Source organism: Chelonia mydas, chromosome 1 (genome assembly GCF_015237465.2).
Source record: "Chelonia mydas isolate rCheMyd1 chromosome 1, rCheMyd1.pri.v2, whole genome shotgun sequence".
NCBI classification, from domain to species: domain Eukaryota; kingdom Metazoa; phylum Chordata; order Testudines; family Cheloniidae; genus Chelonia; species Chelonia mydas.
The window spans coordinates 334,200,798-334,228,337 of NC_057849.1; the positions used below are offsets into that span (position 1 = coordinate 334,200,798).

The 27,540-nt window shown below is 40.7% G+C and overlaps 1 protein-coding gene across 7 annotated transcripts in view; it reads left to right on the top strand.

The window, feature by feature from the left end:
• USP6NL (USP6 N-terminal like) overlaps nucleotides 1-10,783 on the top strand; it is a 203,817-nt gene extending 193,034 nt beyond the window's left edge. For all 7 annotated transcript variants that reach the window (XM_043553006.1, XM_037889328.2, XM_037889330.2 and 4 more), the window contains one exon: nucleotides 6,940-10,783. In XM_043553006.1, coding sequence (XP_043408941.1) covers nucleotides 6,940-8,390 — 1,451 coding nt within the window. In that variant the 3' untranslated portion in view covers nucleotides 8,391-10,783. The remainder of the gene's footprint in view (nucleotides 1-6,939) is intronic.
• The last annotated feature ends 16,757 nt before the right edge of the window (nucleotides 10,784-27,540 follow it).

The following is a 27,540-nucleotide window of genomic DNA, read 5'->3' on the forward strand; positions in this document are numbered from 1 at the left end:
TTTTCTTTTTCCTCTGTTCCTACCAGCACCCGACATCGTGGTCTTCCTGTTCGCTACTACCCCCCAAGTGTCTCCTGGTATTTTATCTCTGGCTTTTTCACTACGTTCATGTACATGATTTGCATGCTTTCTTTGTGAGTTTGAGCCCTATATATTTGCATTAATATGCATGGTGACGGGTGTGCAAATTATTCTTCCTGTTTTTATTTCATGTGCCTCAAAGGATTTCATTTTCTTTAATTTTAGGTTAATTTAAGAACTCTTATTGTTTTCAAGGGCAGTAAATTATTTTTGGCATCTAATGCAGTTGATAGCCCCTAAGAATGATTGTTTGTTGATTTCTAGTAGGTATTAAACACACATTTTATAGCTTAAAACAAAGTGCTTTTTTTTTAGGAGGTGGCAGTGGTTTGGAATATGCCTTTATGCTGTAAGATTCTTGTTAGTGGTCCATGCCACTACCCCATCACTTTTGATGATGTCTTTAGTCCTGGTTGTGTTATGGTAAGAAGTGGGCAAACCTTAGTGAATGTTAATCTGAGCATGACTGAGCCTGGGATTCAGGTATGTGTTTTGCTGCTTTGCCTGTTAGGAAAACTGAGCATAGCTAACAGAGTTTAGTAAAGTGGCTGTATCTAAAGGGTGGAGTGTAAATGCTTATTGACTGATCCAGACAAGACTTTCGATGTTTGAGTGTGAGGCTAAGTTAATTTGTGTTGTATGGAGGCTTTATGATGAAGATGTAAAGCTGTGTCTTTTTTCATCCTATATCTTATCTTTTTTGTTTTTTCTGTGCAGTCTCTAAGCTCCAGTATCATCAAATCATAGAAAGCTAAAGCCTGGTATCACATTATTAGGGTGCCCACGGTTTTATCTTTCTAAAGAACAGTTGTAGGCTTGGAACATTTTGGCTTTTACTCTGGTTTTAGAATTCATTCTAAAGTTTAACAGCTTCACAGTAGTGTTCCATAACTAATATTACTGTGTAGGGTTGTTCTGACATCCTTTTTATAACTATAATTCAGGTTATTGAAAAAATCATATAAACCACACACACCAATGCTAATGCACTCTGTTACTGTGGACTATGCGAGAAAGATTACAGAAAACAATCTTCAAAGCAACGTAGAATTCAATAAAAAATGTCTGCAATAGTCTCGCTTGGGTTTTATGAAAGCTTAATGGTAATTAAGAGATCTTAAGTGTGTCAAATTAAAAAAACCAAAAACTTATTGTTCAACCAAGCACATTTCAAAGGATTCCAATCTGCTCTATGTGACTTTCTTCAAGACTGTAAGAGAAAGGAAAACAGTTGCTGCTTTTAACTGTGTATATGCAAATACAGAAAGCATTGATGTAGGTACTGGAAGAACACTGGAATGCATATTTAAATATGAATGCAACTATTTATTGTTTAAAAATAGATGGAATAGTTACATTTCAAGCATGGAAGACATTATTGACAAAGGAGGACTATTTTTTCTTAAGACGACGTTTATTGCATACAAGCACATTAAATTATCTGTGTTAAAATTACACCATTATAATTATTGGTTTCAGAGTAGCAGCCATGTTAGTCTGTATCCGCAAAAAGAAAAGGAGGACTTGTGGCACCTTAGAGACTAACCAATTTATTTGAGCATAAGCTTTTGTGAGCTACAGCTCACTTCATCGGATGCATTCAGTGGAAAATACAGTGGGGAGATTTATATACACAGAGAACATAAAACAATGGGTGTTACCATACACACTGTAACGAGAGTGATCAGGTAAGGTGAGCTATTACCAGCAGGAGAGTGGGGGGAGGGGGAGAAACCTTTTGTAGTGATGATCAAGGTGGGCCATTTCCAGCAGTTGGCAAGAACGTCTGAGGAACAGCGGGGGCGGAGGAGGGGGAATAAACATGGGGAAATAGTTTTACTTTGTATAATGACACATCCACTCCCAGTCTTTATTCAAGCCTAAGTTAATTGTATCCAGTTTGCAAATTAATTCCAATTCAGTAGTCTCTCGTTGGAGTCTGGTTTTGAAGTTGTTTTGTTGAAGAATTACCACACACCACACAACAGAACCACTAACCCAGGAACCTATCCTTGCAACAAAACCCGTTGCCAACTGTGTCCACATATCTATTCAGGGGACACCATCATATGGTCTAATCACATCAGCCACACTATCAGAGGCTCGTTCACCTGCACATCTACCAATGTGATATATGCCATCATGTGCCAGCAATGCCCCTCTGCCATGTACATTGGCCAAACTGGACAGTCTCTACGTAAAAGAATAGATGGACACAAATCAGACATCAAGAATTATAACATTCAAAAAACAGTCGGAGAACACTTCAATCTCTTTGCTCACTCGATTACAGACCTAAAAGTTGCAATTCTTCAACAAAAAAACTGGATACAATTAATTTAGGCTTGAATAGAGACTGGAAGTGAATGGGTCATTACACAAAGTAAAACTATTTCTCCGTGTTTATTCCTCCGCCCTGCCCCCCCCGCACTGTTCCTCAGACGTTCTTGTCAACTGCTGGAAATGGACCACCTTGATTATCACTACAAAAGGTTTTTTCCTCCCGCTCTCCTGCTGGTAATAGCTCACCTTAAGTGATCACTCTTGTTACAGTGTGTATGGTAACACCCATTGTTTCATGTTCTCTATGTATATAAATCTCCCCACTGTATTTTCCACTGAATGCATCCGATGAAGTGAGCTGTAGCTCATGAAAGCTTATACTCAGATAAATTTGTTAGTCTCTAAGGTGCCACAAGTCCTCCTTTTCTTTTTGCGAATATGGACTAACACGGCTGCTACTCTGAAACTTTTAGGTCTGTAATCGAGTGACCAAAGAGACTGAAGTGTTCTCCGACTGGTTTTTGAATGTTATAATTCTTCACGTCTGATTTGTGTCCATTTATTCTTTTACACAGAGACTGTCCAGTTTGGCCAATGTACATGGCAGAGGGGCATTGCTGGCACATGATGGCACATAGGTAGATGTGCAGGTGAACGAGCCTCTGATAGTGTGGCTGATGTGATTAGGCCCTATGATGGTGTCCCCTGAACAGATATGTGGACACAGTTGGCAACGGGCTTTGTTGCTCTTACAACAACCCATAACTCCTTACGTATCACCTCAAAGTTGCAAACTACTTAACAGCATATAAAACCGACATCACTTCTATAGAAGTGATATATATCACTATCTAATGTTACACAAACTTTTTTTTTTTGAAGGACATATTGTATGTTTTTGCTTCGCAATTCAGATTTCATTCTTATCATTAAAATAGACAGTTTAGTATTACACAGAAGTGCTTCATTTTTCTGAAATGCTGCACTCCTTAATTTAAAAAAATTAATTGAGACAAATAAGATGAGAAAAACTAACGACATATGGCTCTAGTGTTGGGAATATTTATTAAGGGTGAAATTCATGCCTGTGCAGAAGACAAGCACAAGGTTTTAAGTTCTGCATACATCCTAGTTGGAGGGCATAAGTGGGACATAAATGATTTAAAGGTTTTGCAGAGCCTCTGCAGGGAGTGAATTCTACCCCAAAAAGAATATGGGACAATTTTTTAACTGTGTGATGTAGTGTTCAGTCTTGGAAAGCCATCTTTATGAAGAAATCTCTCAGCATTCTTAAAGCACCTGTCATCATAGTTTCTATGTACTCTATATGGATTGTGTAAAAAAAACAGAACCATGCAGAATAACAGTCAGTTCCTTCTTACTGATCATGTCATCTGTGCGATTTGAGTGCACTTGCTGATTCAGGTTTTCTAAGACATTTGTGGATTTTCTATTAGCCCCTTCATAATTTTTCCTCTCTTTTTTTTCTTTTTCTGTGTCTTGGAAATTTGTGGGAAAACCATTGTAACTTAACTTTATTTTCTTAATCTTCAACTTGAAAGTTTCAGTTATCTTCTTTTGAAATATAACTGTAAGAGTGGCATGATCTACCACTCTGCATAGGGATGCTGCACTCTTCTGTGACCTATCAGCTTAGCAGGAGTTAGTGCCCTGCATAAATGAGCTGAGTGAATTTTGCTGACTCTTTGTGGCAGGAAGCTTGTTAACTTTGCCAAGTTATGAGACCTTCTGATTAGAGTGTATGACCTGATTAGAGTGTAACCAGTGATAGACACGGGAAAACTTAAGAACAGTCAGGCTGGAAGGATTAAGTTTAGGCTGATGTTTGTTTTAAATTACCAGTGCAGCAAGACCTCAGGCAGGGGGTAAGTTTGACCTTACACAGCACTGTAGACTTCATTTGGAGCAGAAAGAAAATGACCACGAGCATACAATAAGCATGAAACTGGCATTAGTTAGGCAAGTAGCAAACAGAGACTTCTCTGTTAAACTCTCATTTTGTTACTTTATCTCTCCCACCCTCATCATGTTTCTGTTTTGTGCACCTGTCACCTTCTGCCTGACACCTAGACTGTAAATTCTGTTTTATTTGCCTATGCAGAATCTAGCATGATGTGGCCCTGATCCTTGATGGCAGTTCCTATGTGCTATCCAATGATAATCTCAGTTTCTGCCATCCCCCTCTAATGAGAATCAGCTGTCAAAGATTTAACTCGTATTATTGTTTGTACAATTTCCATGACGCGATTAATGCTTCTAAGCAGTATATTTTAGAGAGACAAGTATGTCTGAGTGTTTGTTCAGATGCACTATACAGATATGCAGAATGAATTGTTCGTACAAATAACTGGTGACAATGAGATGTTAACCTTTAACTTCAGAGTTTCGAGTGATAGACGAAAGTTGCATGGTCCTGTGTCTCTACTGCCTCAATGAGGATCAAAATACTAAATTATTTCTCTACCAACCATTTTACATAGCTTTTCTACATAATTTTTCAGGAAAACCAGGGCTTTTTTTTCTGTCCTTTTACTTAGTAAGCTGATATATGATAGAGTTTATTTGGCTATGCTGTCTGATTTTTAAAAGTTACAGGCAAATTTTCAAACAGATTGTGTGGGAGATGCATTTAAAAATTACATACTTAACTTTTTTCTGTTTATAATATGAAAGAAATTGCTGTGCATAGGGAAGCTACAATTTTATGAGGTGTAGAAATAAGATTAAATATTTACCAGTATAAAATAAATATTTACCAGTATTAATTTAGAAGGAGGAAATAGCTATGACTGCTGAAAGGAGAGAGTAATTTGAGCAGAAATGTTGGTATAAATAGTCATATGGGCATTATCAGACAGGTTGTATAGTTATCATTTCTCTGTTTATAATTAAGTCTTTTACATGGTTACAATCTGGGATATTGTGTCCCCTTAAGAGACTGACATTTAAACACTGAATGACATAAGATATGTTGTGTTCATAACCAAAAGAGAACTCTCCACTTATATGCTGCTCTTAAGTAAACGCTGTTGTCTTTCACTGCCATCTTAGTCAGAACAGAAATATCTGTGTTCCCATTTGGCATTCAGATTCTGTGGTGATGGAGATCTTAGTAGTACCTAGATATTTAAATAAATTCTCTAACTACAATGACCATAAAAAGAACGGAAGTTAAAAAATGAAGGTGGTAAGCATAATCTTTTGGTTATACTGTACTTTATGAAAAGAGGCTGATTGGCTGATACAGTAGTTACACTTAAATGCTTTATCTAATGTAACCATTAGTCCATTTTAGTGAACTTACTGTTCAGTGTTTAACAAAAATCTATGTTTAAAAAATAAAAGCTCTTGTATAGTTTGTGTGTATAGCTACTCTGGGTACCCATTTTTCTTGTGTTTTGAAGTCTCTTGGCCTTGTGTTTCACCTTGCATGGTATAGTTGTCTAGCATAACTGCACACCTGATTGCATACTTATACTAACAAAGTTAAGAAACAAGCATTTATATGCTGAATTTATTTCTGACTTCCCCGGGGTCGTTAGTGTGTGTGTGTGTGTGTGTGTGAGAGAGAGAGTGAGTGATATAAAGGGCTTCAAAAATTTGCCAGACAGCTGCAAGCCAGTGGTCTAAACCTAATAGGCATATTTCAATAAGGAAGAAGTAGGATCTCAAGGATAATGGCCTTGTGAGAAACCCAGCATCTCACCTTCAAATGCTGAGAAGGAGGATGGGACTGGGTTTCTTACCAAGGTTTTGTCCCTCAACCCCTGTTAGGACTCAAGGTAGAAGGTCACTAATAAAATTGAAGTCTTCCTTCTCTATGTATCTTTTGGAAGGGAGAAACTGCTATCTGTTTCCCCTTCCTCCAGAGCCTCTTAACTGCTTCAGTGGAATGGGACTTCACTAATCTACTCCTCCCCACAAGGTTTTTGTGGGGATGAAGAGGGTTCCCTCCATGAATACTCCAGTACTCCACTGCTAATTGCTTTCCCAAGCAGCAGTCATGTAAAAATGACATGACATATCCCAGTTTCACTTCTTTCCACAATGTTCAATATAACAGTGGTAAAACAGACCAGGATCTTGTTAATTGCACTCTAGTGCTTGGGAAAACTCTGAGCAGCAGGATAGCTGCTGCAGACTCAGGGAGGCAATCAATGCAGTATTGAGTGCATATTTAGTTCTACTAGTATCTTTGAAACTGTAAAAGATAGGAATTTAGACAAAGTGTACCTAAAATCATATTTAGGCACTTAAATAAGTGGCCTGATTTTCAAAGCTGATAAACTCCTATCAAAGCTATATAAAATACGTTTATATGTCCATAAATATGTACGTTATATATGGACCAGAACAAAAACCCTAGATCCAAATATAACTGAACTTTGGGTCTGAGATCTAAATCCAGAGTTGAATTTGGCTGTCTGGACCTTTGTCTTTTATGTATTTTGTTTTATTTTGTTTGTGTGTGTGCGTGCCTTTGTGTGTGTGTTAAACTGACACACAGAGTTCCAAATGAAGAAGCCTCAATTTACTTTATTACTTCTTTTTTAGGTAAAGAAGATGAATTTCCAAAGAAGCCGTTGGGACAAATTCCATTGGAACCTCAGCCTGCCATGCTCAATCTTACTCATATGCTCAATGGACAGAGCAACACTAGTAGTTCAAGAACACAGACAGCAAGGAGGACAGAAAGGAGACTATCTCCTGAAAAAGTACAAGAAAATTCACCAAATAACCGAAGAAGAATTAATTTACTGGAAAGGAAGCCTTCTTTAAAACAACAGAAGCCTGGACCAGTAGACCAGAGTGGGCTATCTAAGAATGACGTAGATATCAGAAAAAAGCCTCAGTCAACAGTACAAGACAATTCTAGACAATATAACAATGCAGCTGCTAACCAAAATTCTAATGCTACTTCAGATACAAGAAGAGAATTTGTACCTAAATGGAATAAACCTTCAGATATCAAAGTTATTGAAAAGACTACAAAACTTACTGTGGAGATAAAAGGTAGGTCAGTAAACCATGCTATGTCAGGTACGCCACCAAGTCCTGGTGAACCACAGCCATTGAATGTAAAGCAAAAGATGAGGGGTTTGGATGCTGATGAAGGTAAGCGAGGGTCTAACGCATCGCAGTATGACAATATTCCAGGTGTTGACCATGAGAATGAGAATCCTGTTGAGGAGATGCTAGAAAGAGCTCATCCGCAAATTCCCAGGAATGTAACATACTCTAGCAGTCCTAGAAAGCAAGGTGCAAAAATTCCTGGTCCACTAAAAATATCCAACAATTATGCCATCAGTTCCCAACCGAGAAGCCCAAGATATTCATCTCAGTCTGATGGGTCAGATCACAGATCAGGTGTTAAACAACCACCACCATCTTATAGTAACCCACCTATGTACCATGGAAACACTCCAAAGCATGCCTCCAGCGCAATTAGTGCAAGTTTTATACCTTCACAGTATAATCATGGGAATCGAACCAACACTTCTGGTAGACCATATGGTTCTATCTTTTCAACAGATTTGTCTCCAGATATACCACATATGAACTCCTATCCTGCCAATCGCCAAAATCCTATTTCTCCACCTTCTAGTCGAATAGAAGTCTTACCTGTTGATGCCTATCCTGGCAACTCTAGATCACCTGCAGGTGTCAAATTTATAATTCCTCCAGTGGATTATTTGCCAGACAACAGAAAGAGGCCGGATGCTGTTTATATGTACAGACATGAGATATATGGGCAGCCCTGGAACCAAGATGCTAACCAAAGCCACTTGGGTAACTTACAGAAGTATCCAGCCTTTCAGCCAACACCTATTCAGGACCATAATCTTCCAACTGTTTCCGTGGATAGTCCAATAAGATATAGGACTTCACCAACCTTGGAAGAACATGGTTCAGCACAATATCAATATTCAGGCCCACCAGCCCCTGCTCAGCACTACAGAAACCAAAATGATGGGATGTCTATGCATGAATCAGTGCTTCTGTGAGAATCAATCAATGCTAACTAAAAAGCAAGAGCTGAAAACATTAGATATATATTGCTGTGTTTATAATTGTCCAAGTCAGTATTTTATACAGAATGTGGGCAGTTCATGCAATTCTCTGATAAAGTAATAACATTATTTCAAAGCAGTTTTAAACTTTGGCTGAAAGGTAGTTGAGCTTTTAAACTTGCATTGAACCTGTTGAAAGGGATCTGATGCACATAAACATAGCAATAGTAGAGTCGTCTGCAAAATGTGTCTAACACTACCATGTTTCTGAAATTTAAATAATTTGCACAGAGCTATGATCTTTCTGCCTAGCAACTGTAACACATTTGCAAGCTGTATTTTGACTGACATTAGAATGCAGTAAGTGTGCTTGTGCAAATACACAACCATGTACGTGGAGAAGAACTAAAGAGTCTAAAATGTAGATGCATTTACTTTTGAGCTAGGTTAGTGAAGTACTTTTATTTCAGTTTAATTATTTTCTTTGTAATTTATTTGATAAATGACCCATTCATTTTGGATGGCCTTCCCTGTCTTTGTATACAAACTGCCTCAGTAACCCAGGATCTGATTGAAGTTGGAGAGATGCTCTGGGTTGTTAATGTAATCTTACATGGGATGCTATTTCCCAGTTAATCTCCATTCCTTTGGCTGCTATCTTGCCTTTCCCTCAGCCAGAAGGAACAGACAAGCAAAACCATGGAGCCAAAAAGGGTGTCACTCTGTTCTGGCTGACAAATGGTGCTTAAAATCAGGGCAGTCTGAGCGTAGCAAGTCTTTAGGGTATGGGTGAACTTTCAGCACGGAATCTGTACCTTTGTACCCAAATCCAATGTTGCAAAGCAATGCTTTGTGTTCCCGTTCAAGTCCTCTGAACTATTTGAGCACAACGTATACAATGCTAGAAGCAGAAACAGAGCTGCATTCTCACGGCATGCAGCCTTCCCATGGGGTCTAACTTAGCAAACCAGTCATAGTGTGAGCTACTGGATTGCCAAACAGTCCTCTTATTGGTACAAGAGTATTGCCCGTCACTTGAAACTTGGGGGCAGAATATGGGGGTTGTGTAGCTATTTTGACCCTCTGTGTGTGGCGTAGGGTTGCCAACCCTCCAGGATTGCCATGGAGTCTCCAGGAGTTAAAGATGAATCTTCAAATAAGATTGTCATGTGATGAAACCTCCAGGAATACATCCAACCATAATTGGCAAACCTAGTGCTATATGCATGCATTCAGTGCTCTTTCCCATGAGCTCGATAATGTCAGTTCAATGACATTTTGCTTTTGCCCTCCTTTTTCCAGAAAGCAATAGGTTCATGTCCAGGGCTGGGCAAGCGCTGCTGCACTGTCAGGCTGTTGAGAGATTGTGCGATGTGCAACCCTGACTGTTAATAAGAAGCTTAATAGACTCTTTGTAATTAAATATTTTTTTTAAATTAGTGTTTGCAGCCTTTTGTACTCTACATTCTCCTTGGCTTTCATCCACTGTGAAAAGAAAAAAATTGCAGATTAAGTGGCGTACTTGGGGTGCAGGCTTGTGAGCTGCTGAATGTAGGAATTACTAAGCACTCTGAACTCTCATTGAAGTTAATGAGAGCTGAGGGTGACAAGCCTCTTGCAAGACTGAGTCCTTAGAGCTTTTAACAGAAAAGATTTATAATACCAAATACCAAATACACTGGTAGGTTTGGGATGCTTAAAAATCAGTCTTTGTTTGGGGAGGTTTTTGTCATTTGCATTTTCTTGGGGTGCGTTAGCTAAGTACATTGAACACTAGAAAACAGAAAAAATGTTCTGTTAAAGAAGGAGCTGTAGTGCCTATTCTTGCTGCAGGTTAGCTGTCTAGGTTTTAAGGTACAAAAGTAAAATGTTTTTTTTAAAACATGGAAGTAACATTTAGTATATTTCACACTTCTTTTGTGTATATAATGAGCGGTGTAATTTTTAATGAACTGGGCAGTTTTATATTTTAAAGATTGCAAACTGCAGTGAAGTAACAGTAGCTAAGCACTACACCGAAAAACTCTAAACTGAAATTGAGATGATGAATATTACTTGGGCTTACCTTAGTTCGGATTGCTTATAGCAGCTTAGCAATGTATGTATATAATGTGGTTAAGTGTAATAATCCCAAAGTTTTAACCATGGTTCTGTGATTCATAATAAATAAAGCTGTACAATTTACTTTGTGCTAGCAGCCTGGGACTGCTCCAAAATATGTATCAACACTAGTAAATACTGTAGATTTTTATATATAAAATATATACACACTATTTTCTTATGTCATCTGCAACAGTTTTTTAACTGTGTATTCTATTTTGATGTGGTTGCATTTTTAACATGTATAATAATAATAATAATAAAGTCTATGTTATGTGTCTTTTTTACCATGTTTGATTATGCTTGTAGGCAAAAGCCATAATTCTGGTCTTCCCAGGATAAACTATTATTTTTTAAAAATTAATGGTATACTCTTGTATAATGTATGCCCTATTTAATTTGTCTGTATGTGTTTTCTTTTAGACTGAGCAATATCAATATAATTCCTAAAATGCCTTGTCATTGTTTCAGAAGTTACCGAGTATTGATTGTAGTCTTCTTCATCGCTAAACGTAGCCCTCAGCAATGGCTTTAGAAACAAGGAGTCTGAACTGTCGTCATAACTTTCCTGCCCTATCCCAGTGTTCTCACCCTATGTCCGTCAACAGCAGTGGACTTATTGACATGATAGGCCTATAAAATTTTACTAATCAGACTGAAAAATATAATTTTACTAAGGATTTATATAGCAGAGTGATCTGTACTGTGCTAAAGGGAAACTGGCACATCATAGTTTATAGAATAAAAGTCTTATTTATGGGTAAACTTCATCTGCCTATTTAAGGTAAATGCATTGCAAGCATCAAAGGAATTATTCATGTTAGTTACCAAAAAGCTCAATATTACAGGCCACAGTAGGAGACAACTCTATCTGTAGCTTGCAGTAAGAAACAATTCTGCATTGGCTGGTGTATTGGATTAAATGTCCTGACTGGAGCTTTTCCTTCTCTGCTTTTTATAATTCTAAAACATGTAAACAGTAAATATAGCTCCATAAACAAATTTAGGGCCCATTTTTTCCTTCAGTAACACTGGTGAATTCAGTGGGAGTTCTATCCCCATAATTGAGAGCAGAACTGAGCCTTTATGGTAAAAGTAAAACACATCCCAACATCCCCCACAAAAATAAACAAATTTAAAAGTGCCAGCACTGATGCTGAGGAGCTTAGCAACTCCTGGGCCATGGCTTAGGAGAGCTGTCTGAATGTTAGTCAAAAATACACCCTTGAAGTGAACCACTCAATAATTCCAGAATTAGATTTGAACAGTAAACAACATCAAAATGTCAAAAAGGCAGAACAGCCTAGCAAAGCGGAGAGGTAAATCCCTTTGATTCCCTGAGGAACACATGTACATTTTCCAAGAAGATTTTTTTTAAAAGATTCCTACCCTGAGTTTCACATTATCCTAGATATGACTTTGAAATTGGACTTGCAAATTATAAATTTTTTTTCTCCCTTGTGAGTCCCATTACACTGCCTGCACAGTATATGCCACCAAATGCCCACCTTTTCTTTTCCAGCAGCGTGCATTCTGCTGCCAGTACTTCAGTGAGGAAAAGACCCTTTTTATAGTTCTGTAAACATGGCATGCGTATGAAGATCTGTGAATGTAGCACACTTAAAGTTTAACATTTTAACCTGCATAGTTTGTCTTAGCTTTTTCCTTTTAGGGGATGTCAAGCCAACGCAAATGCTTTTCAATGCACTGTTACAACAAGGAGATAGCTAGATCAGTAACAAAAAATCAGAACTATGATGGCAGTAATTTGAACATGGCCTTTAAAATGGTTGCCACATCTATCGGGCATGAGGAAAGAAACTGTTTTGGGGCTGCTTTGTGCCATAAGGAATTTTTTCCTGGAACAAAGAACCTGAGTTCTTCTGAGTTTCTTGGTCCCTCCACTGCCTAGCGTTGACTAGTTTTGTTTGTACTTATATTGTAATGCATCAACAGAAAACCACTCATGCTTTTTACAGGTACAAAAACTAGAGAGTTTGAATCTTCTGAGAACCAGCATTTCATCCTCTGGCTTTTGACACTGATTTTGAAATTGGTTTGTTCTGCTTGTGTTGTTTGGGTAGGTCAGACAAAACTAAGCTGTGCTGAACTTCATTTTTCTTTTCTCCCTTCATCCTGGTAACCTCCCTTGACCCATTCTCTGGACTTTCCCGGACAACTGTGTTCCATTCTTACTCATCTACTGCTATTCATTGGTAATGCTGTCAAGATGGTTAAGACAACAGAGGTTACCATGTGTCTCTTCAGCCTTTTCCAGATAATGTCCAAAGCAAAACTGTATTCTGTGCATTGAATGCATTTACCCACAGGCCTTAATGGTAAAAGTTTATTTAGGGGCACGGTAACATATTATACATGTTCTAAGCCTCTCTTGTTGTGGAAACTTTTTTTAAGGGGGTTTTAAAGGCTTTCTGAAGTGCATGTAAGTGAGAGAGAGTGTGTGAAATATTGGTGCTAATCTCTGAAGATCATGTTACACTTCAAAAATACAAAAGAGGTAGGGACAAATTCTTTCTTGGATATGTATGCACATTTCCCTTCACCACTCCACTTATTGTCTTTGTCTCATCTTTTTGCCTCCCTCTCTTGCCACTTTAGCTCCGACTGTGATGCCGGTCTGTCTGCTTTCTTTGTCCAAGAACTCTTTTAGAACAGTGGCTAAAATGATGCTGCATAGGGAGACAACACATTAGAGGTGAGATTGGAGTTATGGAAACTGCTAAGGATATTATCTGGGGGTCTCCCTCCATATTTAGCAATGCAGGTGCAATTCAGAAGGGGAATCGACTAGATAAAAGGTATGTCAGCCTTCTTAATGGATATTAAGATATTCAGTATAGTCTGAATTTGCAACACCTTTTCTTTTGGGAAGATGTGTTCAAGATAATTATGAACAGGTGTCTTCCCCACTGTGCTCCAAATGCAGTTGATGTAACGGTTATTTTTATTCACAAAAAGAACTCCAAATTCAATGAGACAAAATCCAGGTCAAGCCCATGCTTGTCTCTTCCTGGTGTTTCCTCTCAAGGGCTGTTCAGCCCACACCCTTGGTCCTCTGTTAGCAACATCTGCCTCTGCTAGCAGTTAATGAGCCACCTGCAAAGATTGAATCAGAAAACCATACTTTAACATTTTCCATCATCATACTAGGTAGGGAGGGCCTTTGAGGCAAACAGCCATCCTGTTATACAAACCTTGTAACTGTGGAATCCAGCACAAGCATCAGGTGAAGTGGACACTTAGTGAAGATTATGCCTGAGAACCTGCAATAATTTGAGTTTTGATCATAGGTTGTAAAGAAGATGGCCTGAATTTTCAAAAGTGACTAGCAATTTGTGGTTGCCTTCAATTTTTGGGAGCCCAACTGGAGACACCTTCTGGGGACCTGTTTTTCATAACATGCTGAGCACCTACCCTCTGAAATCAGGCAACCTGATGTGCAGGATCATTCACTTAAAAAAAAAAAAATTGGGCAGTGGATCCATTTTGGAACCCATGTGAGTGTAAGGGCTTGTCTACACGCAAAACACTGCAGTGGTGCTGCTGTAGCACTTCAGTGAAGACGCTACCTACACTGACAGGAGTTCTCCTCCCATCAGCGTAGGTACTCCACCTCCCCCAAGAGGCAGTACAGAATTCTCCCATTGACCTAGCACTGTCTACCCCAGGGGTTAGTTGGCTTAATTGCATCTCTCAGAGGTATGAATTTTTCACACCCTGAGTTACATAGTTACACCAACCTAATTTCCTAGCATAGACCAGGCTTAAGTCAGCTGTGTCTGGCCTAATAAATATGTGCATAGTAAAGATTTTCTATACCCAACTGAACAGCATGGATTTAAAAAAAAAACCTGAAAACCTTGGAAGTTTCCTTGAAAGCCACAAATTTATTCCTCTGTAAAGAAACTACTTGTGTTACAAAAGATTAACCTGACACCAACTAATTAGGCAAAGAATCCAGACACTAGATTTAGTGCTTCCTTTCAAGTTCAAGCTTCTTGTCCTAACCTTGGATCCCATTCACAACTCTGCCCCTTTCAAACATTTGTCTGCTTTCCTTGTTTCATCAGTTCAGTCACTGCTGCCAGACCTGCCCAGCCCACCTGTCTGTCACTCCAACAAATGTCTTCTCTCTAGCTCCTGGATCGTCACCTTTTCTATGATGCACCTTGCCTACATTGATCCCTAGTACTACCTTCAAGCTCCTCCTCAAGACCCACTGCCACCACTGACTACAAGAAATCCGCCAATCTGCGACGGCTGGACTGAGGGGCAGTTGGAGAAAGTCAATCTTTTTTCGTGATGATCAAAAAAAGAAAAAGTATACATGACTATAAACATATATTAATGGCTGCTTGAAAATGCATCTAGTTAATGGTCTCCATCTTCCCCACCTCTTCGTGTTGCTTGTCATCCAAGGCCACGGATCTTGCAGAGACTTGTGCACCTGCTTGACTTTGTACGCTGTGAGCAGTCCCATTGTCTGACCTGCATATGTTTTTGCATAATCAAGGGTTGGAAGTTTTTTGGGTCAGGGACCTTGTCTACCTTTTTGTGTTTATATAGTGGCTGGCACAGTGGTGGTGGGGGTCACCGTGACTGGGATAAACCGGGCACATTGCCACTGTGGAAATATTTAATAACTAGCCGCAAGCTCAGCAGGAAATAAATAGCTTATTTTAGCTGTAGAATTAGCAAACTCACTGCTAGAGTCAGTAACTAATTTGCAATTAAGGGAGTTCGTCCACTCTTCATAACTGTACCTAAACCTTTGTTGCTATAAAACATGATATTGCTACCTAGCACACTATTACAAAATGTGTTAATAGAAACATCATCTGGTGCTCTTTCTCTGCAGCCAAACTACTAAGCTGATAACTTAAATTCCATTTCCAGCAATTGTTTTACCACTGTTTTCAACTCTCACTGGGCAAGCCTATCTTCATAAACAATCAAACGAGTCCCTTGTACACATTCATGGCTGTTCAGATAGTAAATTTTGTTTTTTTATGGAAGGGCACAAAGAGGTATTCAATTTTAATCACTTCTTTCCTCCACCGCCCCTCCTTGGACAGTCCAAGTTTTGCCCAGGCATTAATGGGAATGGTAAGACTGCTGTTGAATGCTGCATAGTTCCTCCATCATTTTAACTTTCACAGGCTCTAAAATTGCTGAAACTCGTACCGTTCTGTTCTTCTGTGCTCCTAGTGGAATAAAATTCGGTCAGAAGGAATTGAGAGGAAGAAAAGAATTTAGATTCTTAAATAACTTTATAAAAGAGCATGAATCAGATGAATCTTACAATCACAGAAATGTAGACTGGAAAGGACCTCAATAAGTCATCTAGTGCAGCCCCCGTGCACTGAGGCAGGGCTACGTATTATCTACACCCTGACTGGTGTTTGTCCAACCTGTTAAAAAATCTTCCATGAGAGAGATTCCACAACCACTCCTAGGTAATTTGTTCCAGTGCTTAACTACCCTAACAGTTAGGAAACTTTTCCTAATATCTAACCTAAATCTCCCTTGCTGCAAATTAAGTCCATTACTACTTGTCCTGTCCTCAGTGGATAAGGAAAACAATGTATCATCCTCTTTCTAGCAACCTTTTCCATTCTTGAAGACTGTTGTCATGTCCCCCTCTCAGTCTTCTCTTCTCCACACTAAACAAACCAGTTTTTAAAAAAATATTTTCTCATAGGTCATGTGTTTTAGAACTTTAATCGTTTTCGTTGTTCTCCTCTGGACTTTCTCCAATTTGTCCACATCTTGCCTGAAGTGTGATGTCCAGAACTGGACGCAGTACTCCAGCTGAGGCCTTCTCAGTGCCGAGTGGAGTAATTACTTCTAATTTCTTGCTTACAACACTCCTGCTAGTATATCCCAGAATGTTTGCTTTTTGTGCAACAGTATCCCATTGTTAACTCATATTTAGTTTTTGATCCATTTTCATCTCCAGATCCTTTTCTGCAGTACTCCTTTCTAGGCAATCATTTCCAATTTTGTATTTGTGCAATTCATTATTCCTTCCTAAGTGCAGTACTTGGCATTTGTCCTTATTGAATTCCAGCCTATTTATTTCAGGCCACTTCTCAAGTTTGTCAAGATCATTTTGAATTCTAATTCTAGTCCCCCATTACCACCAAGTCCTGTGCTTTGGATGATTTTGTTAGGTGTTTAAAACAAGCCTCATCCACCTCTTCTTCCTGAATAGGTGGTGTATAGTAGACCCCAGAATAACATCACCCTTGTTTTTTACCCCTTTTATCCTTATCCAGAGGCTTTCAGCAGGTCTTCCTCCCATTCCTATCTTGACCTCAGTGCAAGTGTATACATCTGGTATACAAGGCAACACACCCTCCTGTTATCCTGCCTGTCCTTCCTGAACAAGCTGCACCCTTCTATACCAATATTCCAGTTGTGTGAATTACCCCACCAAGTCTTTGTGATGCCAATTATGTTGGGTACTTACAGTACACTGTGCACCCATTTAACTTCTTAAAAACTGTGTCTGAAGTACTTTGAAATGCTTTCAAAAGTTATGACTTTGGGCACAAAAAAGGGTGTAGCCTGGGAAGGGTATAATCCGGTCACTTTCAATATATGACTCTTATCCTTAATACTTTTTGTCAGATATTTTTTCCCTTCTCATCTAAGAGTTTCTTACGGAGGCGTTTAGCCTCTAAAAAAACATTTATTCAGCCCTGGTAATTACTTCAATATGACCTCTCGAAAGGTAGATTCCCCCATCCTCTCTTTAGACATGAATCATGGTCTGCTCTATAGAATCTCTCTAAATTTGGGCTTCATAATTTCCTTTTCACTTGGATTAATGGGTCTTGTAGGAGGGGAATCAAAAACTTCCAAAATTTCTCATTTGGCTCCTGGTTGGAATAATGAAGAAAAAATTCTACCTACCAGTGGAGTGCTGGATTAGTGGCCAGATATATAGAAAGGCACACAAGTCCTACGCAATTTGACTACCCGATATTTTTAAAAGTCTCCCAGGTTATGGGAGCTAAAGGCGGTTTTTGTTTGATTCATTAGGTTTTGATTTTATGCGCTGGGGAGTGGGAGGGTGCCAGTAGGATCATCTTTGATACCTTGGGCACTGAGCACACAGGAGCTCAGGTGGAGGAGATAATGGAGGAAGAAGCTGAGCTACCCAGGACTCCCTTCCCACTGGAGCCTGGGAGCCTGAGCCAAAGGCCATTGTAGTCAGTCTTTCCATTGGTTTCAGTGAGCTGTGGATTAAGCCCAAGGATGCGGAAGCTGGAACACTCCACAGCCTGTATTGCTATCCTGAAATTCCTCTCTTACTGTACTGTTAAAAATATGTAAAATCAATTGTCATGGGTTTATAATTGCTTCTATCCACAGAGATACTGCTTTGCACTTACAGAGCACTTAATGCTCACCACACCCCCATACGGTAGTTATGTATTATTAGTCCTACTTTTAGTGTACCAATGACTAAAGGAGGTTAAAAAGGTTGTGTCTGATTTTTCAGAGAGCTGAGCACTTCACAGTTTCTGTTGACTTCAGTAGAACATGTGGGGGCTCAGCATTTCTGCAAATCAGGCTCTAAATGACGTACTAAAGGCAGAGAGAGAATCCTGGGTTTAAGATTCAGACAGTCCCGGGATGCTAAGAACCCCTCAATGCCAACTGGTAAAGGGTTCGCTGTGTTGTAGTAGTAACTCCTGACAGGCCTGGCAAACTCACCACACCCAACACATTGCTTTCATAGTGTTTATCCACAACAGGGCAAGTGAGGTATCTACTAAAAGCTGATAGCGTACGGATTCTCATCATTGTTACGAGATGTATGTACTTAAGAAGTTGTGTATGTGTATATTAAAAATGTTTTAAAATCTGTATCCAAGGCAGGTCAGACAAAGGATGTTAATTCACCTATCTGTTGGCCATGTCAATTAAGAACTGTAGGTCAACACAATGAAAGCTCCAAGTCATCAGGGGGATAAAACATGAGAAAATAAATTCGGGGGGGGGGCGCACTCATCCTCACTCTGGAGACAAAACAATGCACTTTGGGGGGTATAAAAAGAAGGCGAAAGGGCACCATTTTATCCTTTACTGAGGAAGCAAAAAGGGCGCTTTTAGCATTCAGGAAAGTGGGATCCCTACCACGTTGGTTGGAAATCCTTTAGGTGAGGGAAGAGGCTTTGGACAAAGGTTTTCAGCCTGTTAAAGTTAAGTTTAGAGGCTAAGAAACTTTATGCTTTTTGTGTTTTTTATATATTAACCATTTCTGATTCCATAATTATCCTTATTCATATTTTTGTCTTGTTTTCATTGTAAATATATCTCAGTGCTGTGATGTTATCTTGGAGCGCGTCCTCAGTTGAGCTAAACAAGTGGGTGTGTGTGCACTGTTCCTTTGGTGACCGTGTACCTGGTAATTTCTGAGTGTTCCGTCGTGAAGGGCTGGACATTGCCAGGTATGTGCTCTGAGGACGTGGGGATTGGTGTGTACCTATCACTAGCCTGCATGGAGAGGGTGAGCTCTGCACATACCTGGGATCATACATGCTGGTGTGGCCAGAGGCTGTTGGTTTCAGGGAGCTGAGCTACAGCAGGTGGACACAAGATTGCTTCATGCTATGTGCAGGTGGTGGTGAGGGGTTTCACAGTCTGGGGGGGCATCATAGTTTCCTCGTACTTGGATCCCTGCTCAGACAAACAGAGACGCCCAATTTTATTACTAGCCTATAGTTTTATTTTAGAATAATATATTTAACAACGCTTCCTAATCTTGCATTTTCTAAATTATACTTCAACTGCAGTGCGGTTTGTAATGAAAATCAGCTGGCACTTTGTTAGAACTTATGGTATAACTAAAACTTTATGGTAACTTCATGAGTGAATCATAGTAAGTTTAAGTGACAAAGCAGGCGTGGAATTTTCCCCTTCATTAGGAAAGTGATTGTGCCTGAGCTTAAAAGGGCCCTGGAGAAATTTAACCTGCTTCCCCCAAAACTGTATTTTAACATTTCATTTCAAAAAATCCTCACTTCAGTGCTTTTTGTCTAGCAGAATGTATCTCAAAATATTTCTCATTCCAATGCTTTTGATAAACCAGTTCTGATCTTCTGTCTGCTTGTATTTCTGGCTTGAGGTATATTCTTTTGTAGTTACTGGCCACCATGTTTCTCTATCAACTCAAATTGGTATTTAAATATTAGATGTACAGTGTATATACGATTATAGGACCAGTTCTGAATGACTCCTTTTGTTTGCTTTTTGATTTACCATTGCTAGCTTTTCAACTAGTGCCATGGATGGAAAAATCAGTCTAAACTGGGGAGCAGAACAGATATACATTAAAGTAGGAAAGACCACTGGAGAACAAACTTGCGAATGAACTCCCCAACCTCCCTATTCCTAGCGTGTATATTGTCTGAGACCATCCCCCTGAAAATACACAGGGCTTGACTTCAGTGGAACTACTTGCATGAGAAAAGGGAAGCACATGCATTACAGTGCTTGAAGATTGAGGCCAATGGGAGTAAGTCTAGATATTTCCATCAGTGTTTGCAGGCTTGGGGCTGTAGTTTTATAAACTCCTGGGAGGTGTTCCTACCCCATTGTAAAGCATCTCATGCAGTAATGGCAATATAAAAACAACTTTTTTCCGCCCTCCCATTTTAAAAAACATATTTCTTGAATCTTCTATTTCATTCAGTTTATTCTGTTCTTAATTAAAAAACGATGAAGCTTTTGTGTCCATTTAAAAATGCAGGATCTGAGCTCTGGTTGATGCTGAGCATTCTTTATACATTACCAAATATTTGGGTCTGCTTTAGTTGGCAGACAAACCTCTCACTCTGTGCACTCATTGTTAATCCATCCTGGAAAGCATTTTCTTTTTTTTCTTTTTCTTTTGCAGTGGCTTTTCTTTCTTTAAAGATATTGTTTAAAAGATGCTGTTTGAAATGAAATTGCATTGTAAATGCTACAAGATGCTCAAAAACCTCATAGCCTTGACATCTGAAGTCTTCCAGAACAAGTTAAGTGGGCTCTGTATTTGAAGTGGCAATACAATGCTAAGATGTAGCAGAAGGGAAATGAATCACATTAATTCTAACAGACTTCAAGAAACTTATTGCAGCTCTGCAAGTTCTTTACAGCTTTGGTTCAGAGGTCCTTGGTATAAAGAAGTGTTGAAATCAAGGACAAAGATGCAGACAAAGACTGCTGGAATATGGAGGGTTTATGGCCAGAACTTGTATGACAGCTTCATTTCTTCATTCTGACTTCTTTCAGAATTTAAAAAAACCTTCAACAGTTCTGAACACAAAGGCTGAACAGCAGCGCTGTCTTTGGCCTCTGAGACTAAATGGATTCTTCATTGATAATTACATATAGCGATGGACTATTGTGATACATGCTACAATCTTATCCCCAAGGTTAAATTTTATTTAAACTGGATTTTGGTAGGCTACCAAACTCACAAGTTACCAGCCTAAATTCAGAACCTAAGTTAGTTTAAAAACAATAACTAGACAAGTTTGGATGAAGAATTTTTGTAAACAACTGTTCAGAATCCCAGCCCTGGGGTGAAGAAGAGAAGGTAAAGGACCGTCCATCAGTAGGGATTATAGTTTTATATTTTAGCTCTAGCGATAGAGACAAACCAGTGGAACTTGGAAATCTTCCAACCTTTTCTCTGACCCTAACATTACCCAGATCCACTGGTTTCCCTGGATCCTTGCAGCTAAAACTTTTCTTCAGGCACACACCTCTCCTATCTTAGTTGCTGCAAATCTCTCTTCTCTGGCCCCGTTGAAACTCATGTTGCCCTCTTCTAGTTTATTAAAAAAAAGTTGCTAATTACCTTACTAACCTATCAGTCCAACCCCTGTCTTTGAAGCCCTCCCTGGGCTCCCCCCTCTTCTCCAAAGCATCAAGTTCAAGCCTCTTAACCTTGAAGATCTGTGTACCTCTGTCTTTCCCAGTTTATCAGCTCTTAGCTTTTTTTTCACATTGCCCTCATCCACTTAGCTTACCTTTAAGCCTCTTATTGGCTCCTCCCACAAGGACTCCATGCCTTCTTCCATTTCACCCATGTACATGGAACTCCGTTCTGCACAACCCATCATGCTGAGCAGTATTCTCTTATTGTTTCCTTATACTCCTCCATCTGGGTGTGTCTGTCTATACCTCTGTTTCCTGTCCTATGCTTAGATTCTGAGTTGTTAGGGTAGGGACTGTCTGTTTTGTATTTGTACAGCACCTAGCACAATAGGGTCATGGTCTACGACCAGGGCTTTTATTTCGGCACTGTGGTAATACAAATAATTAATGATGATAATACATAAATTCCAGCTTCCTTTTAAAAGAAGTGATTCCAGATGGGCAGCACTGGAGAGTTAGGCCAAGATTTTCAGAAGTGACCAATGATTTTGGGTGCCTCAGTTTCTGGACATCTGTACCTGAGGCACCTCAAAGGGAGCCTGACTTTCAGAAAGTGCTGAGCATCTGCCCTGTGAAAATCAGACTCTTTGAGTTGCCTCCAACTGAGCATCCAAAATCACTGGTTACTCTGGATTTTCTTTGCTTGAAATCTTCTGCCTCACCTCGATCTGTAGGGACATTCTCTAACAGTACCTTGTAGGTAAGTCTCTCTTTGCCCATTCAAGATATTTGTTTTTCTGCAAGAACTGCCACTGAGGGTTTCAAATGAGGATTCCTGTCTACAAAGAGTTGTACTGAGATTTTACGATTATTTTGTGACATGGATGGTGCCAAAAACTTCTAACCGGTCAGGAGGCTGTGCCTGGGAAGCAGGTTCCAGCAGAACCCAGAACCTGAATTACTAAGGAAATATTTTCTTTCTTTAAACAGTACCGAGATGTGCTGAGGAACTAACATCGATCAGCAGCCTCATGTACAACTGTGGGGTGCATTCATATTTTTTTTTCAGAGTTGCAAAAACACCTCCATAGACAATGTCCTCTGAAACAGCACTGCAGGAAGGAACCATCTGTTTCTGCATTTGAAAAAAAGGGATTTTGACCCTAAGCACGTTGATCAATGTTTCAATGCAAACTGCATCATTTAATGTACTGTCCATCCATGTCCCTAGACGCTCACAGGCATTCATTTTTTTTCTAAGCCAATATTGGCTGAAGCACTTAAAGTTAATTCCTCACTGTAGTTATTACTCTGGTTACTTATAAACAACATTGATTTTGTATTTTGATGTAGACAGTTGTAGGCTTTCTCCTTTAGAGAGTTCTGAAAACAACCCACTCAGCATTTGTAAACATGGGATGGCTGGTGTTGAGCTCCTCTGTTCATTGGCACAAAATGCAGTGCATTATATTTTGCTACTTTCCCTTTCTCCAATCCCCCTGGTCCATGTAGTATTTACAAAGGAGAGCTATATTTGTTGGCCATTTTAATACCCAGATAGATTTCACAATACTTGTGGTGAGTGTTTTTTCCCCAAACTTCCTCATGTTGTTCCAAAGGATTTGTGACCTCTTAAAAGTCTATAAGCTCTTGACTTCATTACAAGAGTTTACTGTCTGGAGTTTGTTGCTGAGAGAGAGCAATTCCTGGCAGAGGCATTGTGAATTTTATTACTTATTGCAAAACTGCTAAATGTTTTTGGTGATTACTAGTTGTTGTTGGAGCGCTTTATGGCCCTTGTATAACGGCAAGCGCTATCTGCTGGGATCTAATGTACCTGATAATGGTGAACAGGGAAAGCTCTTCATTTATGTGATCTGTAATGTTGCTTGCTGGGTTTCATCAGTCATTTCCCTCTTAATCAGTGTTACCTAGCAGCTCTGTGCTTTTGGGGAACCAGGGCACAGTACCCAGCCTGTCTTGACTCATGAAAGACCTTCCCCCCCGTACCTCCCCAGCTTCTTTTTGAACCAAATCTGCATCAGAAGAAAGACTTACAAAAAGCAATGAGAAGGCAGTGGGAGACTCACCTAAACCTCTGGGATAAGGATGACCGGATTAAGGAAACTCCCTTAGCCTCATCTGTATCGAAGATGGGACAAGGAGGCATCTCCATTAACATACAGAATGGAGAACAGATTCCAAGGCAAGAACCACACTGAACTCTGGGACTAGAAAAGCAGGGAAGTACTGCATGGTGGGGGAATCTCTGCTCCAGATGCTAATGAACCCACGCCTGCACACACCCAGCTCAGTAGTTATCAGACCAATTCTAGTAATAAATCCTCTATTGGTGAAGCTCCCTAAATGCTTTGTAAGCTCCCTCCAAGGAACACCGCCCAAAGCCAGGAATGATCAGTTCCCATGGCCTAGCCTGAACAAAACAACTTTGGTATACTCCCTTGTTTACACATAAACAAATCTAGCGTTCTCCCTTGAACCATTGTTGTTTCTCTCCAAAAACTCCTACCCATGCTCAAGTAAGTGTTGTGATGCCTGGATCCAAAATCTGCATCAGTTCCATCGGGACTTCATCTTCTCCTGCCTGATCATGCTGGGGACTCTGCCTGTCTCCAGCACTCCGGACCCTCAGCTACCACTACCACCTGGGACCCCCGATCGATTCCAGCTTCATGGAGTGGTGAGAACCCAGCGCGCACGCGCTTTCTCTCTCTCTCGGTGTAGCCTTCTGACCCTGACTTGCGTAATCAGTTTTGTAAACCTGACTTTTATAATCAAATTTAAGTTAGAGTTAATATTATCCCTGTTTTGTTTGTTTGGCTCTCCTATGGTTATTACCTGGCAATAAATAACTTTCATCATTAAGCTGGTTGCTTCTCTCTCTCTCCCTTCCTCCTCCCGGGTGTTGCTTGGTTTCCTCATTCGCTCTGCAGCAACACTCCTTGTACCTAAGCTAAAAGATCCCTGCAGCGCCCAAAAATCCTCTGGGGTTTGCTATCAAGTTGGTTACTACCAGAACAACTGTAACGTGAAAGTGGGGATAGGGATGTGCTGAACTTGGGACATACAAGGGTGGCAGCTTGGAAGTGCTGCTCGACCGGGCATGCTCTATTCTGGTGCAGTGCCCATGGCATATGAGGGTGACAGCTTGGAGGTGATGCTCGACCCAGCCTGCTGAGTCCAGAGAGATATAAGGGGTCAGCTTGGGAGTTCTGATTAATCCCATCCTCTCAGACGCACTCTGTTAATGTGTGTTTGTCTGATCTTGGGGCAGGAAGAAGCCAGCCCTGGAGAACCTAGGTCCTGCAGGATCGCTCCACTGGGAGGGAACTTGCAGCAGGGAGAAGTAGAGCTCTCTATGAGAACACAAGTGACACAAGCAGTACATTGATAGTAGTACAGAATTCCCCCCCACCCACAGAAGAGTAACCCTAATAAATGAGCATACCCCAAAGAAATGGGCAAAGCTGGTAACATCGCTTAAATAGTTTCATGTACCCGCCAGGGGATTTACAGTTTCATGAAGAGAGAGAGACAGCATCCAAAGATCAGAGTGTCAGAAAAGCATCCTGCCCCCAGTGCCACATTCACACCTCCCAGTTTGTTCCCAGCTCAGATATCTGCAGTTAGCTGGGAGCTGGCAAAGCATGCTAGGGATACCAGTGTGAATGAAAGCACAGAGCATTCCACTTTCTTTCGGAACTCCCTATATCCATATGGATGGAGCTTGTTGAAAAATGAAAATTTTTCGACCAATCTTTTAAACTGGAGCATGGTTTCTAGTCATGGATCTGCAGGTATGGGGCTATGGCCTGAGCTTTGGAACTGTCCTTAAGAGGAGCTCCTGAAGTGTGCCAGACCACCTAGGGCTCTCACTTCCTCCAGGGAAAGCTTTAAACAGGGCCTCTAGGTCTGCAGCACTCCTGCTTCACAGTGAGCTCTGTTCAGCGAGTCCAACTGAGACAGACCCTGGATGGAGATTTGTACGCTCTCTGGGGATTAATGCACCTCGCAAAGCCTTTGCAGTGACACTCATACAGCACTGTGGGGTTATTAGTCAGCTGGAACACAGCATAGGAAGTCCTTTGGTTAGTATGAGAAAAGAAAGTTAAAGCATAGTCCAATCTGGTTAGCCCAGCCAAGCAGTAGTGAGCCCCTTTGTTCAAGCATAGTCTTTGGTGAGAGAGCTAGGTTGCACTTGACCTTGTAAGTGACTGGTCCTTTGGGACTGGGAGTAACCTGAATAGTATTGTGATTTTTGGTGTATGGAGCCATCTGTCATAAAGGCAAGCTTGCCTAAGTGGCAAGATAGACCAGAGCAGGACTTAAATTCTCATAGAGATTTCCTGGAGCCCACCACACACACACACCCCATTCTCCATGAGAGGCGTTGGGGCTTGGAGCTTCAGCCCTGTGTGGGAAGGAAGGTGCTGGGGCTCAGGGCTTTAGCCTTACGGGGCCAAAATATTTAGCAGAGCTCCTCTCTGGACAGCTCCAGCTGAATTTAAGCCCTGGACTGGAGTAGAAGGGAACTGTCTGTGACTCCATGTTAAGGCTATTACAATGCTTGAGGAGTTCACACTTAATAGTTGGTTGGTGAAATTTAATTATAGAAAATAGAACCCCAGTTTGGGGTTTGTGCCCTGGTTTGTAACACTGTTCCCTGAACTGCTCATGAGCTGCTCCAGGGAGCTTGCCAGTCGTTAGCTACTGGGAAGCAAGGCTAGATTACTATCTGCATCTGCAGCAAGTACCTCCCACCTACCGGGTGTAGCTCTGTACAAATAATTGATTTTTTTTGGTTCATTGGCCAAACTGAAAAATAAAAAAAAGTCATTTTGGATCAAGCTGAAATCAATAATTTTTGGTTTTCTTTGTGAAACACACAAAAAAGGGGGGGGCATTTGTTTTGGGTTAAATTAAATGTTCCATTTGATCTGAAACAAAATTATTCATTTTAATGTAGGACATTTAACTACTTTTTTTTGTTAAGAAGCAAAGGAAATTTGGAAATGCCATTCACAAAGGAGGAGGAGGTGGTGGTGGTAGTGGTACTTGCCTGATGGATAGCAGGGATTTAAATTTGGGTTTCCCACATTGCAAGTGAGTGACCTTAACCAGTGGCCTGTTGGGTATTCTGGGGTGGGTGTGGCTGTCTCCTGTTGAAGCTACTCCACTTCATATGGATACTTAAATATTCATTGGTCCAGAGATGGAGAAAGAGCGAGCATCTCTGTGGCCTGGGGGTTAGAGCACTCACTGAGAAGAAGTTTCAGTTCCTGCACCACGGACTCTGCCGGTACCGCGTAAGCGCCATAAGAAGACTGATAGGGGGCGCTCACTGGCTAGAAAAGCCACGGGACCATCAGGGGATGCACAGGAGCACTCCAGACCAGAATCGGTGCCAAAACAACACGAGCCCGTGTCGTTGACTTCGGCTTCCCGGAAGGAACTATTGAGTCCGGTACGCAGTGACTCGCGGCAAGGGCAGTGCCAGGTGGAGGAGTTTGAGCCGCCCTCCATCCCAGACAGTTTTGAAGCCGCCAGAGACTTAATTGAAATGATGGCTTCACAGCCCCCCTGCTCTGAGGGACAAACCTCCAGTACCAGTACTTCCAGTCCTGTCTAGAGGTAAGCCAGCCATGATGCGGCGCTCACAGTCCCCAGCTCGGCACCATCCGTGGCACCAGCGAGGTGCTTCTACTCTCCAGCTCCAAGGGTGAACTGGCACTGATTCCCGGCGCCGGCACCAAACACTTGCTGATCTATGACACTCCCAGCACTGGTCTCCTTAGATTTGCAGTGGGGGCCTAAAAGGACCTGGTACACCCCATCACAAGCATTTAGTGCACTGGATGAGGCATACCACATGTAGTGATAGGCATACGTAGGACCCATGGATCTTGAGAGGTGTGTTGTGGGGAGTGTTGGTCATTGCAGTGGTGGAAATATGTCTGTAGTTTTTGCATCTGTTCTGGCAGGGTCTGGTGCTGCTTTGAGTTGGTGTGGCCTGGTCCGAGGGGAGCAGGCTTCTGATGTCGAACTTAGAGGTTGGGTTGTTTGAAGGCCAGAAGAGGGGGGGTTGGGAAAGATTTCCTTCAGGGTATGGTCCTTTCCTTGTGAG